Consider the following 13186-nt stretch of genomic DNA (forward strand, 5'->3'; position numbering starts at 1 on the left):
AAACTTTCTCACAGACACTGAGGACTGGTTGGAATGCTGGAACCGGAGGGCGTCCTTTGTGGCAACACGTCCGTCACTTTGAAGGGTTCCCATTCGATACGGCTGCTGCTAATCCCGTTTCGCGCGGTGTGCCTCAGCCGTTGCTATGACAACAGGGCCCGGGGACTCAAACCTTCACATCCTTTTAAACCAATTGCGTTGATATTCACATTCAGACTCTGTGTCTAGAGTTCTATTATGTGCGTATGTGGTGGGGGATGGAGTGAGGGATGTCTTTAATGGATCCGGAAACTTCAAGCGCTCTTAGCTATCACACGTGTGCAACTGTGAGTCCGCTTAGTGAAATAAGTTGTATTTCATGTAGGAGATTGCAGCACGCACTACATAAAGACTGTGTTTAAGGCCAGTGCAGGGTCTCCTGTGTGCCGGCACTGTTCTCATGCTTCTCATTCTGTTTCTCCAACATGTTGCCCTACCACGGCTACACCTGTCACTCTTATAGGAAGAATTGGTAAGGTCCATGTCACCCACACGGTTACTCCCAAGCCTGCAGCCCTCCACCCTTCCTTTGGCACCCCCTCCCCCCACCCAGCTGCTGACCTGTTCGTTTTTGCGCACGTTTCCGTGTGTATGGCCAACCAGGAGGGCATGGAGTGGGGAACTAGAGAGGCAACTGATTCTCTGAAAATGTTCACCTTCCACATTATTATGTTGTGTTAGTCCATAATGGGAACCCCACTGAGTGAATTTTACATTTAACGACATTCACTTAATTGGCCAGTGAGTGTATAGTGTATAAAATTATATCTAGAAGTGTTTTTGTATTATTAAACATAAAGAAAAAGCAATCTTCCTTGTTTTAAATAATATCCATTCTGTTTAATGTTTTTCTCCTCTTTCATATAAAGTACATGGCACTCAGAACTTTGCAGCTTTGACCTGCACCGGTTCCTTGATATACAAACGCAACTCAGTCCAGAAGCCGATTCATAACTCCATTCGTTTGTGAATTCTACCATAATGTCACAATCAATAAAAGTTTAATAATGGAGACATCCCTCGATTTATTCCCAGGCTAGGTTCTGTACAAATCTTAGATAAAGCTAAAATGAATTAAGACCTTGCTGAAAGACTTCTGTATTTATTCCATTTTCATCAACTGCTTGGCAGAAGCCAGGCTGTGCAGTGACACTGTCTTCTAGTATCTATTCTGGAAGTACACAGTAAGAGGAACAAAGCACCGTGGATAGGGCGCTATTCTGTCGCGGGACTTTTAGTTTATTATCTCTTATTGACTTGAAGCAACATGTGCAACATTCATCAGCATGTGGCTTCTTTCAGTTTGCTTCATTAACTATACGATCCTTAGTAGTGTCCGTTGATTTATTCACCTGGCAAGGTTTGTAAAAGTCTTGGATATTGATATAATAAATACAAAATGTGCTATAACAGTTATTTTAACATTTTTTATCAACCTTAGTTACATTAAAGTTAAAATTAACTTAACGTATTTTTGTTTTCCAGGAATTTTATCTCCTTAAATTCCTGTTTATTGCTGTTAACTGACTGAACAGAAACGTCCCTGTCTTCAAAAATATATAACTTGCACCGAATTGTGTTCCAAAAATGTATCACATATATAGTTGCTGAATCTGAATTAATTATAACTTTAATCCAAAAAAAACGCCCAGTTTTAGGGATAGATTGATATATATGCCAGTACTGGAAAATGCAAACAGAGCACGTTGTCATCTGGTTGCCAGTATAGGACTTCATGCTAAATGTCAGCTCTTGTGGAAGTTGGACTCTAAACATGGATGTTTTTTCCACCCTACTTGAAAGTATCAGCCATGTGCGGAGCTCCAGGCTGACTGATCCGTGTGGCCCACTGAGTTGATGGGCTCTATCCCATCAATGGAGGAAGGGACATGTGGGCTGCGAATGTGACCGTTAGTTGGTACTTAGCTTCTCACCAATCTAGCTGAATCATCATTTCTTCTAATTTCACTTAATGTCGCTCTCAGGATCTGACTGCTTTGGCCAAAGAGTTACGGGAGCTCCGGGTTGATGAGAGCAACCGGCCGCCCATAAAGGTGACGGACTACTCGTCCTCCAGCGAAGAGTCTGAGAGCAGCGAGGAAGAGGATGGTGAGAATGTGGCTCACGATGGGACCGTGCCCGTCAGCGACATCCCACGGATCATGTAAGCTTCTCCTTTCCCTTTTGGTCATCTGTGATATTCAAGGAGGTGGTTGTCATGGTAGATGCGCTGTTAAATTGTTTCTCACTAACAGAGCGGTGTGTGCTGTCTCACTCAGGCCATCCGTCCCTGCAGGAAATAGTGTGGGCTGGCCAGGTGGCAATGATGAAGCACATGGTGATGCCTTTATCAGCAGCTCTAAGGATGATGCTCTGATGGTGATGGAAGTAAGTGTTCTGGAGAATTAGTGTTACCATTAACATTCATATAAGTATAATGAACTAGTGGTCTCCTTTATGCTGTGCTCAGTGCAGGCCAAGTTTAGAGGCCATGGCTTGCTTCTTGCAGTCACGCTGTCGGTGCATTAAGAACTCATCACCTGTACTTATAGCCTTTGCAGTTGGTGTTGTGGTTCTAGTATTGTACTAGCAATCCATGGCTACACCTATGACTCACAGCCTGCCACGGACTGTTTGTTCCCCTACCATCCGCTATACTGTACTGCAGCATATGGTCTTAACACCACGAGGCACAGAGACAGCTTCTCTCCTTCTCAGTATCTGTTTGGTTTTCATGATTTGATGCTCCGTCGCACTTCGTGAATTACCACCCATTTTGCTGACACATCTATGCATTCTTGTAATACCTTCAAATAACATCCCAAATGCTTGTGTAGATGCCTGTGATAGCTCAGGTGAACGAGTCTAAATGCTTTTCTCTTGCTCTTCGGGTTTCTATTTTGCCTCTTTGTTATCTACTGCCATTTGATTCACCCAGGAGGATAATTCTTCATTTCATTTCTGAATCCATCTCCTCATGTGTTCTCTCTCCTTCAGTCGGCAGTGGACAGGAAACGCTCCGGCCACATGGAGAGCAATGGCTTTGCTGGCCATGTCAACTTGCCCGACCTGGTGCAGCAGAGCCAGTCCCCTGTGGGGTCTCCCACCGAAGGCTCACAGCAGCAGGACCTGGACTCCATAAGCCAAGTAGGTGAAGCTCAGAATAACGCTCATGTCCTCACAGCCTGCTGGTCATGAACATGTTTCCGTATCCCAACTTTCTGTCCAGTCCATTACCTCTGAAGGTTTTGTTACCCTTTTGTGTCCTTGTCTTTGTTTTTTATTTCTGCTTTCTGAAGCAGTTCTTTAAAAAAGAATATCTGGAACATCTGGTCATTTCCAAACCAGTATCGTGTGCTGGAGTTATATCTGTGGGCCTTCAGCTCGTAGGGGTGGCAGAGGCGTAGACAGCCTTTCTAGGCTGACCTGAGCTTCTTCTTTTCCCCCACGTACCCCAGTATGGGACAGGAAGTGGATCCAAAGCTTCATTCACACCATTTGTGGACCCACGTGTTTACCAGACTTCACCCACAGATGAAGACAATGAAAACTCAGCTGCTGGTAAGTGGACAGCAGCGACGGTGCCTGGAGCTGTGGGCCTCATGAACACATGTAAAGCGTCACCAAACCTCAAAGTCACAGGGGGGGCTTGAAAGCAAAGGGTGTTTGATCATTGTCCCTTGCCCCAGCAGCACTGTTTGCCAACGAGCTGCTACAGCAAGAGCAGGCCAAGCTGAATGAGGCACGCAAGATCTCTGTGGTGAATGTGAACCCTACCAATATCCGGCCCCACAGTGACACGCCAGAGATCCGCAAGTACAAGAAGCGCTTCAACTCGGAGATCCTGTGCGCTGCTCTCTGGGGTGAGGACCATACAGCTGCCATCCCACAAAGCCCTGGTGTAGCTAGTCACATCCGCCAGTCCTTATTAAACTTAATGTTTAGGTTCTCAGGGTAGCCTTTATAGTCTCTCAATATGACCATGCCACTATTTACCATTTTGTGTGTGACCAAACCCACACAGCAGGGCAGCAGGTGGGTTAGCAGTTAAGCAAAATGACTTGTAGTCTTAAGGTTTTTGGTTTATAAAAAGAAATGACCTTAGTACCTGTAGGAAGGCCCTTGCACTGTGTTCCTAGACAGCCTTCTGGAGTTAAAATCTGAAACTGGTTAGCCCATTATAATTCTCTATAAATCAATTATAGAACATAGATGATCACCTGATGTTGTGTTATACAATTTAACCAACTTCATTCCTAGTCATTGTTGTAAGTTCTACATTTCTTTTTAGAATTTATGGCTTATACAGCTCATTTACCTGAAATGATAGCACTCCTTTTTGAGTAAAATAAACACAGTTTTTGTGGCACCATAGCAAAATATGAATTGGTTTCAACACAAATATCTTGGCTCATACCAGTCTGTGACAATCAGTCGACATGTCTTCCTCTGTTGTCTTGCTGTTGATTATAGTTTCAGCCATACATTTCACGTGCCACAAATGTAAAAAAATACATATAAAACTCATAGAATTCTGTGAAACTGGTGATCATTACCTTTATGTGTTCAGATGCCTAGTGTGGAGGACATCATGAAGCCTATGTCAGCCAGATGCAAGAAACCAAGTAAAGAATTGTAATCTGGTTGAATTTGACCAAACGCAATAGGAGTAATAAGCTTAATTTCTCCATTTAACTATTTACCTGTATGAATGTTAAAAAACATGACTTGCTTAGGACGTAAGCCTGTGGTCTGTTATAGGGGTGAATCTGCTCGTGGGCACAGAGAACGGGCTGATGCTGCTGGACCGCAGTGGCCAGGGGAAGGTCTACAACCTCATCACGAGGCGCCGCTTCCAACAGATGGACGTCCTGGAGGGCCTCAATGTGCTGGTAACAATCTCCGGTGGGTTAGTCCTAGCTCAGTCCCAACAGAACTGGGAACATTGCTACACCGACCTGTTTTCCCAGTATACTGCTCTTTTGCTGTACCCGTTTTTGTTGTCTTTGATGAGAAATCCCTTCTGTATTCTCACAGGGAAGAAGAACAAGCTGAGGGTATATTACTTGTCGTGGCTCAGGAACAGAATACTGCACAATGACCCAGAGGTCGAGAAAAAGCAGGGATGGATCACCGTTGGGGATCTTGAGAGCTGTGTCCACTACAAAGTCGGTATGTGCTGCCAGGGACACTGAACTCCAAACTGTGCAGGTTGTTCAGCCGTTTGTGAATCAGAGAAGCTCAGTGTGAACTCTTTAATTTGTCATAGTCAGATCACACAATTTTCAGGTTTCCAAGGGCTAAAGTCAGTTTGAGGTGCGTAGTCTGTTAATCCATCTCCTTGACGCAAAGTCTCTGTCACAGTTTAAAAGAAATTTGGGGGATTTCCAAGACATAGATAATTTATGTGGATCAGAATTTAGTTTTTTGCTCTGGAATATTTTTAATTTCATTATCCAGCTTTCCAGACTTAATAAGCATATAGTACAGTCCAGTCAAGAGAAAAAGGAAACATGTCCTCTGACAACACAGTACGCCCCATACACAACCAGTGAGAATCTGAGAAAAAAAATAAAAATAATTTACACAGGTTGGCCTTTAAGTCCAATATAGTATGGGCTCACACACATTGACTGGAACCACTTGTCCCAAGGGGGGGGTCACAGCAAGCCAGAGCCTAACCAGGCAACACAGGGCACAAGGCCGGGGGGACACACCCAGGACAGGACGCCAGTCCATCACAAGGCACCCCAAGCAGGACTTGAACCTCAGACCCACCAGAGAGCAGACACAGGCCAAACCTGCTGCACCACCGTGCCTATAGTATGGGGTATAGTTTTAAATTGAGCTAAAACACTGTAAAGGTTTGATATGACAAAAAGAATGGTAACCTGGGGGCGGTCACTGGTCTCGATTGATAAGACTATAACGCCATGCTTTGGTAATACAGCTAATGGAAGTACTGATGTTACTTTTTTCAGTCAAATATGAAAGGATAAAATTCTTGGTGATCGCCCTGAAGAATTCTGTGGAGATTTACGCGTGGGCCCCCAAGCCATACCACAAATTCATGGCTTTCAAGGTAGGAGATAACTGTCATCTGGGTTTACGCTGTCTTCTCCAATATCTGTAGCCCTAGCAAATGTTCCCCTTTTCGTTGAGACCGGCGACATCGCTTACTTCCCACTGGCACTTACGATGTGAAATATTTATTGCTGGTACATTAGGAATGCGATTCTGAGACTGGAGGAGGACTCTTTCATGTCATTGCTCAGTTTATTAATATATTTGTAAATGAGTATCAGTGCAGTTACAGCATTAATCAAAGACAAGCCTGTCAATCCTCATAGAGGACAGAGTTTTATCACTCCAAATAACTGCACATAAGAGTAACATTTGAAGGAGACATCTCGCACTGTAGAATTATTGTTGCGCTTCCTTGAAACAGGAGGGCAGATCTCTGGCTCATTATGGGGTTTTATTTCTTTTGTCTTGTTCACATACGCTTATATTTCACCTGTCTTGGCATTTGAAGTAATTATGTCGAAACAATGAAACATCAGCTTTAATCCCACTCTTTTTCTGTGTATTTCAGTGAAATTATATATAATGAGTATAATGAGAATCTGGACCAGTTACAGCTGTCTATGTTGTATGGATGTTTTTTGAAGAAGAGGTGTTATTAGTAAATGGGTCTGATCGTGTTCTGTTTCCGCATTGCTTTGTTTGTGCTGAAAGACTCATAGCTTGCCTACTGTTCAGTCTTTCACAGATCTCCAGCACCGGCCTCAGCTAGTGGACCTGACGGTAGAGGAAGGTCAGAGGTTAAAGGTTATCTATGGGTCCAGCGTCGGTTTTCATGTGATTGATGTGGATTCCGGGAATCCCTACGACATCTACATCCCATCCCATGTAAGTGGAGAGAGTATTTCTACAAATACTCCACTGATATTGGTTACTGAAATTTACAGTCAGACACCTGCTTTTTATGTGTTTATTGATACAGTTGTTTGAAATATAGATGTAGTAAAGACAAAGTGCCTTGGCTTTCACCTAAAAGTGTAGCTGTAAGAACGGCTGGATGGTAGGTCATGTCCCATCTGATATCCACGGAAATCTTCATTTGATGCATGTATTTGTGCACAACTCCAATGAGTATCACTGCAGTTGCATTTTTTCATATGTACGTTATTCCTTCAGCAGAATCTTTTCTGTTCTGTCAGATTCAGAGCAGTGTCACCCCACATGCCATCGTGGTGCTCCCCAAGACAGACGGCATGGAGATGCTTCTGTGTTACGAAGATGAGGGGGTCTATGTGAACACGTATGGAAGAATCACAAAAGACGTGGTGCTGCAGTGGGGAGAGATGCCCACTTCTGTTGGTAGGTTCTTCCTTTCCTTGCTTGCAGCCTGCTCCAGAAACCCTTCTTCAAAAGCCCCCTGCCCAGCAGCAGAGCCGTCTCCACCTCTTCCTCTATGCCGACATTCACATGCACGCACGCACACACACACACACACACACACACACACACACACACACACACACACACACACACACCATTCTTTCGCTCTTGCCTGCATGAGATCTTCTTTTTCCCTTGGAGCTACAAACTTACCATGCAGATGTGTGGTCTTCAGATTCAAACAACTCCCACAAGCCCTCTGCTTACAACCCGGTTTAAGACCATTTTCAGCCCGCTTTATTTACGCTCTGTTTTGTGGTTTCTGTTTAACTTTACTGGCTGTAAACTAAATTCAGAGGTCAGCCTGTGTCACAGTGTTCTGTTTTGTTTATTATCTGTGTACATAATCTGGCAGTTGGTGCTGTTCTCGTACCTGTCACACAGCATGTACGATAAACTATTTCTGTGTCCCTGCCTTCGCACACCTAGAGCTGTCATAAGCATGGGGGGAGGGGGTGCAAATCAAGCACAAATAACTGAAATAACACCTAATGTTAAAAAACGGAGGGCTGATAATAAATATAGCGGTGATGGAATCGGGCTTGGAGTTCATATGGAGTTTAATAATATGCGCACTGAAGTATTCTTTTAGGGAATAGATGTGTTTTGATAAGTGCAAGTTCCAGTGCAAATCAAAGCCTGTGTGTTGCATGGCAACAGTGTCCCTGGAGGTCCTGTTTGTTTGAACCTAAGAGAAGGAGGGCGAGAAGGGGAGCGGAAGAGAACCGGCAGCGGCTCCAAACTTGACAGGGACGCCTGCTTCTTCTGGACCGTTGAGACCGCTGCAATTCACACCCTGCCTCTCCGTTCATTTTCTTTTAAGAAATGAAACCTAATGTGCGGCAGCCTCTATCTCCTCTGGATCCCTAATCTAGAATCGGAGAGTTGTATTATATGCTTTTGTGTTGCTGGCTACCATGCGTTCAGATTTACGGCTTCTTCTGCGCCTCAGACGCCTGATAACAGTAAGTGCCTTTGTGGTGCTTTATCAAGGGACACATCACTGACTAAGTCAATAGCTCCCCGTTTCTGACAAACCCGCTAATATCTATCTGCAGCGGACAAATTGTGCCCCGTCGTACGATTCGTTCCTGAAAAACCCTTCGAAAGGTGAAGTCTCGTGAGTCAAAGATTGAATTACCATGAGTTTCAGTTGTAAAAAATTGTTATGTATCCCTGACCCTTAAAATTGACAATCGTTTCTGCTAAAATATCACTAAATCCCATTAAAAGTACTTGACAATTTAATGAACAATTTATCAAAATGCACCATAACAAGGCAGTGTGACTTCATTAATCTCCCAAGGGTCTGTGAAGCCCTAGGTTTGACCCTTACAAATAATTGCACATTGTTGCTCTATAATAGATGGGGGTGCGGTGGTGCAGTGGGTTTGACTGGGTCCTGCTCTCCGGTGGGTCTGGGGTTTGAATCCTGCAGGGGGTGCCTTGCAACAGCCTGGCATCCTGTCCTGGGTGTGTCCTCTCCCCTTGCGCCCTGTGTTGCCAGGTTAGGCTCTAGCTCCCTGCGACCCTGTATGGGACAAGCGGTTTCAGACTCTGTGTGTGTGTGTGTGTGTGTGTGTGTGTGTGTGTGTGTGTGTGTGTGTACTCTATAATACTGTGTGGCTGACCACCTGCTCTTGTTCATCTTGTTTACAGATATGACGTACTGTACAGTTAACAAACACGTTACTCAGTGTTTATGAGGTAATGCAACCTTTGATGCATAGAAAGACACACATGCACTGGATGAAGCCACTTGTCCCAAGTGGGGCTGCAGTGAACCAGAGCCTAACCCAGCAAGACCGGGTGCAAGGTGGGAGGTGTAGGGGACACACCCAGGATGGGACACCAGTCCATTGCAAGGCACCCCAAGCAGGACTCGAACTCCAGACCCACCAGAGAGTGGGACCTGACCAAGCCTGCTGTGCCACCGCACCCCCCTTGCATAGAAAGAGAACTTTAAAAGACAAAAGAAATGAATGAAAACAATGCAAATTAACTGACACTCCATGAACAAACTGACAGTGTTTGGACAGTGCATACGGAGCCATGGTTATGAGATTATAGCAGGTGAAGCCAAACTAAACCACAGGTTAAACAAGGGGCAATGGAGGTTGACAATGTAATGTAGCATGAACTGAAATAGGAGACCACATGGTGGTTCTGGTTCCACACCAGTCAGTTGTTGGAAGGTGAACAAATTCTATATTCTGTCTGCATAAATGAGAAGAAATGTTTCGTGAAGCGAAGCGGGTTTTAAATGAAATTATACCCAACCGTGAGTTCTCCTAAACCAATATCTTATCTCAGGGATGCCTGCTTTTGCTTGAATGAACAGGTGTTCTGCATGTACAGGATAGAGCTTGGTGCTGTTCTGGTCCATTTTGTTTATATGCTTTTTATTTTTTTCTTTTTTTGTACTTGCTTTTATTTGTTGGTCCTCATTTGAATGTACAAGCGCTTAAATAGTATATGAGATTCGTTTCTCCGGCATTTGTTCCTCTGTGTGTCTTTTTATGTTATGTTGAACTAAAGACATGGAGGTTGCCATAGACACGTTGTTAAAATCCCGTTATAGTACTAATTCAGTAATTGACCGCCCGTAAATATGATCAAGCTCCCATTGTTCCCATGTGCAGATACCTGCCATGTGCCATTATGGTGTAGCACTGCCACCTGCTGGCTCAGCCATACAGCCATACATGACCCTAGCTAAGGGCTTCTTCTGGAATCTAGATGATCGTACAACCTACAAAGGCAGCAAGTGGCATAGTGGTTAAGCGCTCAGGTTCCAGTACCAGCCCTGCTGCAGCACCCTTCATCAAAGTACTTTCCCTGAATTGACAGATTAAAAATTACCCAGCTGTGTAAACAGGCAAATCCAAGTAAGTTGCTTAGCAGTGTATGTCATTTGAGAGAGAGAAGCGTTAGCTAAATGGAAAATTGTAAATGTAAGTCTCGAATAAAACTGGAAACCCCTCCCGTGCGCCTGCACTTAATTCAACACTAACCACAATCTTATACCTCTTACTTTGGAAAAAGCACCAAAACCAGAAGTCCACAATGCTGTGACTTTGCTGTGGTTTTCTCAGTTTAGTCTCCCAGTTGTTAGAGTCTGAACTCCAGCCAGAGCAGGTTGCATTGTTGTCACTGTTTGGTAACTGCGGCATTGATCACCTCCCCTGGCCAGTCACTTTACTGGTTCTGTTCGGAGCTGCAGCGGTAAGGGATCCGCAGCGATGCTGTGAGGACCAGCGGTGCCCTGCAGGCAACTGAGTCAGGCCTCTCCTGCTGTTGTTTTTTGCAGCCTATATTCACTCCAACCAGATCATGGGCTGGGGCGAAAAGGCAATAGAGATCCGCTCAGTAGAGACGGGCCACCTTGACGGGGTGTTCATGCACAAGCGAGCTCAGCGACTGAAGTTCCTCTGCGAAAGGAACGACAAGGTAAGAAGACCTCCAACATGGTACCCCGAAGATGACCTTCATCTTCTCTCCCATTGTCCACTGTCACAATCACAGACACTTTCATCCCAAAGGAAGCAGGAAGCAGCCCTTCCCACAATTCTCTCTCCCTTTTTTGTAGGTGTTCTTTGCCTCTGTGCGATCTGGGGGCAGCAGCCAAGTCTTCTTCATGACCCTCAACAGGAGCTCCATGATGAACTGGTAGTGCTGTTTACCGCCGGCCTGTCCGCGGTGTTGGCCCCCGTCAGCGTCACACTCATATCCCCCAAGGTACATTCTGACATTGGACAAAGACAAACCGTGATGGTGTGGACACGGTGGACATCCAGACCCCAGTTACACACAGTCTAGAACCTGTAAAGAGGAAAGAAGTGGTCTCTCGGCAACCCTAAAGGTGGTGCTTTTCCCTGTGGTTGGAAGAAAATCCCAAAGGCTGTCGAGCTGAGAAACCGGGCGCCACTGGGAAATCCTCATGTCCGAGGTTACAAGAAATAACCTCACAAGGGCTTCTGAGGAGTCCTTTGCATAGATTTTTTTTTTATTATTTTTTAATTTTTCCCCCCACAACCCCAGTATTTACTATTTCTATATGGGTGCGTGAATGTAAAGGGATCAGAGAGCAGAAGAATATTTTTTTCATGGTTTGGTGATGAGAGTCTACGTTATCGGTTTATTAAGTGTATGTTACAGAACCTGTAATGTATGACAAGAGTAAACAAGCCGGGGTTGTGCGTGGATAATTTCTGAATTTATATTGTGGATAAATGCACATAATGTGTCTGGTGAAAGGTGAAATATAATGCCTGAGCGTTTGTTCCCGTTTTCCTGCGGTTCACCGCGGTATCCTAGGCTCCACACAAACGTGTTTCTCTACTTGCTGAGTTGCTGTTCTGAGTGAAACACGGACCGAGTGCCATCTCCTCCTCTGTTTTTCCCGCATTCGGTCCTGGTCTCCGTGGTGTCCACCCGGGCGACATGGGATACTTTACTACGGAAACGGACCACTTTGGGGTTGGGTCTTATCCTGTGGTAAATAGGGTAGCTTTTTGGTTGGGAGCTGCCCATCGACCTTGGGAAGGGCGAACCGAGCGCCAAGGTACAGATTGCGAAATTTTTTCTCACTGGAAGTTGCTCTTCATTATAAGTAGCTCAGCAAACCCACACAGTCTGTATCGCTGTGGTAGCTGACCCGTGGACCTGTCTTCGTTACTTGGCCTTCAAAGATTGACGGTGCTTCACCCACTGCATGGGAACAAAGCCAGTCATATGTACAGCTTTTACCATGTTTTATTTTCATCCCAGGGTGTGCCATTTCTCTTTCATGCTCTTTTCTTAGAATGCGTGGATTATTTGCTTTTTGTTCTGTAAATGAGAATGGTATGTGTGAATCTGAGGATGGCCAAGTCTGCTGCCATTGCAGTTCCTGAGAAGAAACTACTTGCAAACAAAATCCACACGTGGTCATAAGCATCAGTCTTTCACTCTGCAGGTATTTTTGCACAGTGTAAAATTTCACTCAGTAATAACTCTGTTTTTCTGCCATTCGTCGTCTTGGTTTTAGTTTTCGTTATTTTTTCGTTAACAGTTTTAGCATTTAATGTTCCAGTACGTGAAGTGAGACAAAAAACAAAGTACACATTATATTGTACATTTAATGTATATTTCTGTTGATCCTTTTTATTAACTGCTAATTAACAGTGTGTTTTTGTTTTTGGGGGGTTTTCACTTTTACCTGAACTACTGGAAAATGGGAAGCAAAAACCATAAATATCAACATCCATGTTTACATCTGTTTTCAATGCCGTTTTCTTTTGGTCTGGCTGGTGGTCATCCTGGAACAAGCATCTGACCTGGGTGCAAACTGAGATGAGCAACCCTGACCTCATCGCTGTTTCCAGATCGCTGGACTTTAGTATAGCTTGCCAGGTACGGGGGCTCCCAAAGCCATGTCCCAACTATCTGACCCCCATCATGGCCTCGCAACATCACAAACACAGCAGGTCGTCAGTCAGGACGACTCGTCACTGGCTTATGGGTCATCAGGGGTTTTTTTTACATCAATGTACTCATGTAATTCACCAGGATTTTGAGGCTAATGGAAAAACTCTGAAACTGTATTTATGGTTTACAAGGCAACATGTTTTCTAGGTTGAAGTTCTTTGGAGTTTTAAGTGCTAATATGAGACAAAAGTAAATAATAGCAGGGTTAAATATC

General features: G+C 44.5%; 1 protein-coding gene across 4 annotated transcripts in view; it reads left to right on the forward strand.

Moving 5' to 3' along the window:
- The window catches only part of tnika (TRAF2 and NCK interacting kinase a), an 84504-nt gene extending 71841 nt beyond the window's left edge, over positions 1 to 12663 (forward strand). For all 4 annotated transcript variants that reach the window (XM_018753438.2, XM_018753441.2, XM_018753440.2 and 1 more), the window contains 12 exons: positions 2025 to 2203; positions 2319 to 2427; positions 3037 to 3186; positions 3498 to 3600; positions 3732 to 3902; positions 4801 to 4944; positions 5077 to 5211; positions 6021 to 6121; positions 6802 to 6951; positions 7263 to 7422; positions 10814 to 10953; positions 11093 to 12663. In XM_018753438.2, the coding sequence (XP_018608954.1) occupies positions 2025 to 2203; positions 2319 to 2427; positions 3037 to 3186; positions 3498 to 3600; positions 3732 to 3902; positions 4801 to 4944; positions 5077 to 5211; positions 6021 to 6121; positions 6802 to 6951; positions 7263 to 7422; positions 10814 to 10953; positions 11093 to 11176 (1626 nt within the window). In that variant the 3' untranslated portion in view covers positions 11177 to 12663. The remainder of the gene's footprint in view (positions 1 to 2024; positions 2204 to 2318; positions 2428 to 3036; positions 3187 to 3497; positions 3601 to 3731; positions 3903 to 4800; positions 4945 to 5076; positions 5212 to 6020; positions 6122 to 6801; positions 6952 to 7262; positions 7423 to 10813; positions 10954 to 11092) is intronic.
- Positions 12664 to 13186: the final 523 nt, after the last annotated feature.

Source organism: Scleropages formosus, chromosome 3 (assembly GCF_900964775.1).
Source record: "Scleropages formosus chromosome 3, fSclFor1.1, whole genome shotgun sequence".
NCBI classification, from domain to species: Eukaryota; Metazoa; Chordata; class Actinopteri; order Osteoglossiformes; family Osteoglossidae; genus Scleropages; species Scleropages formosus.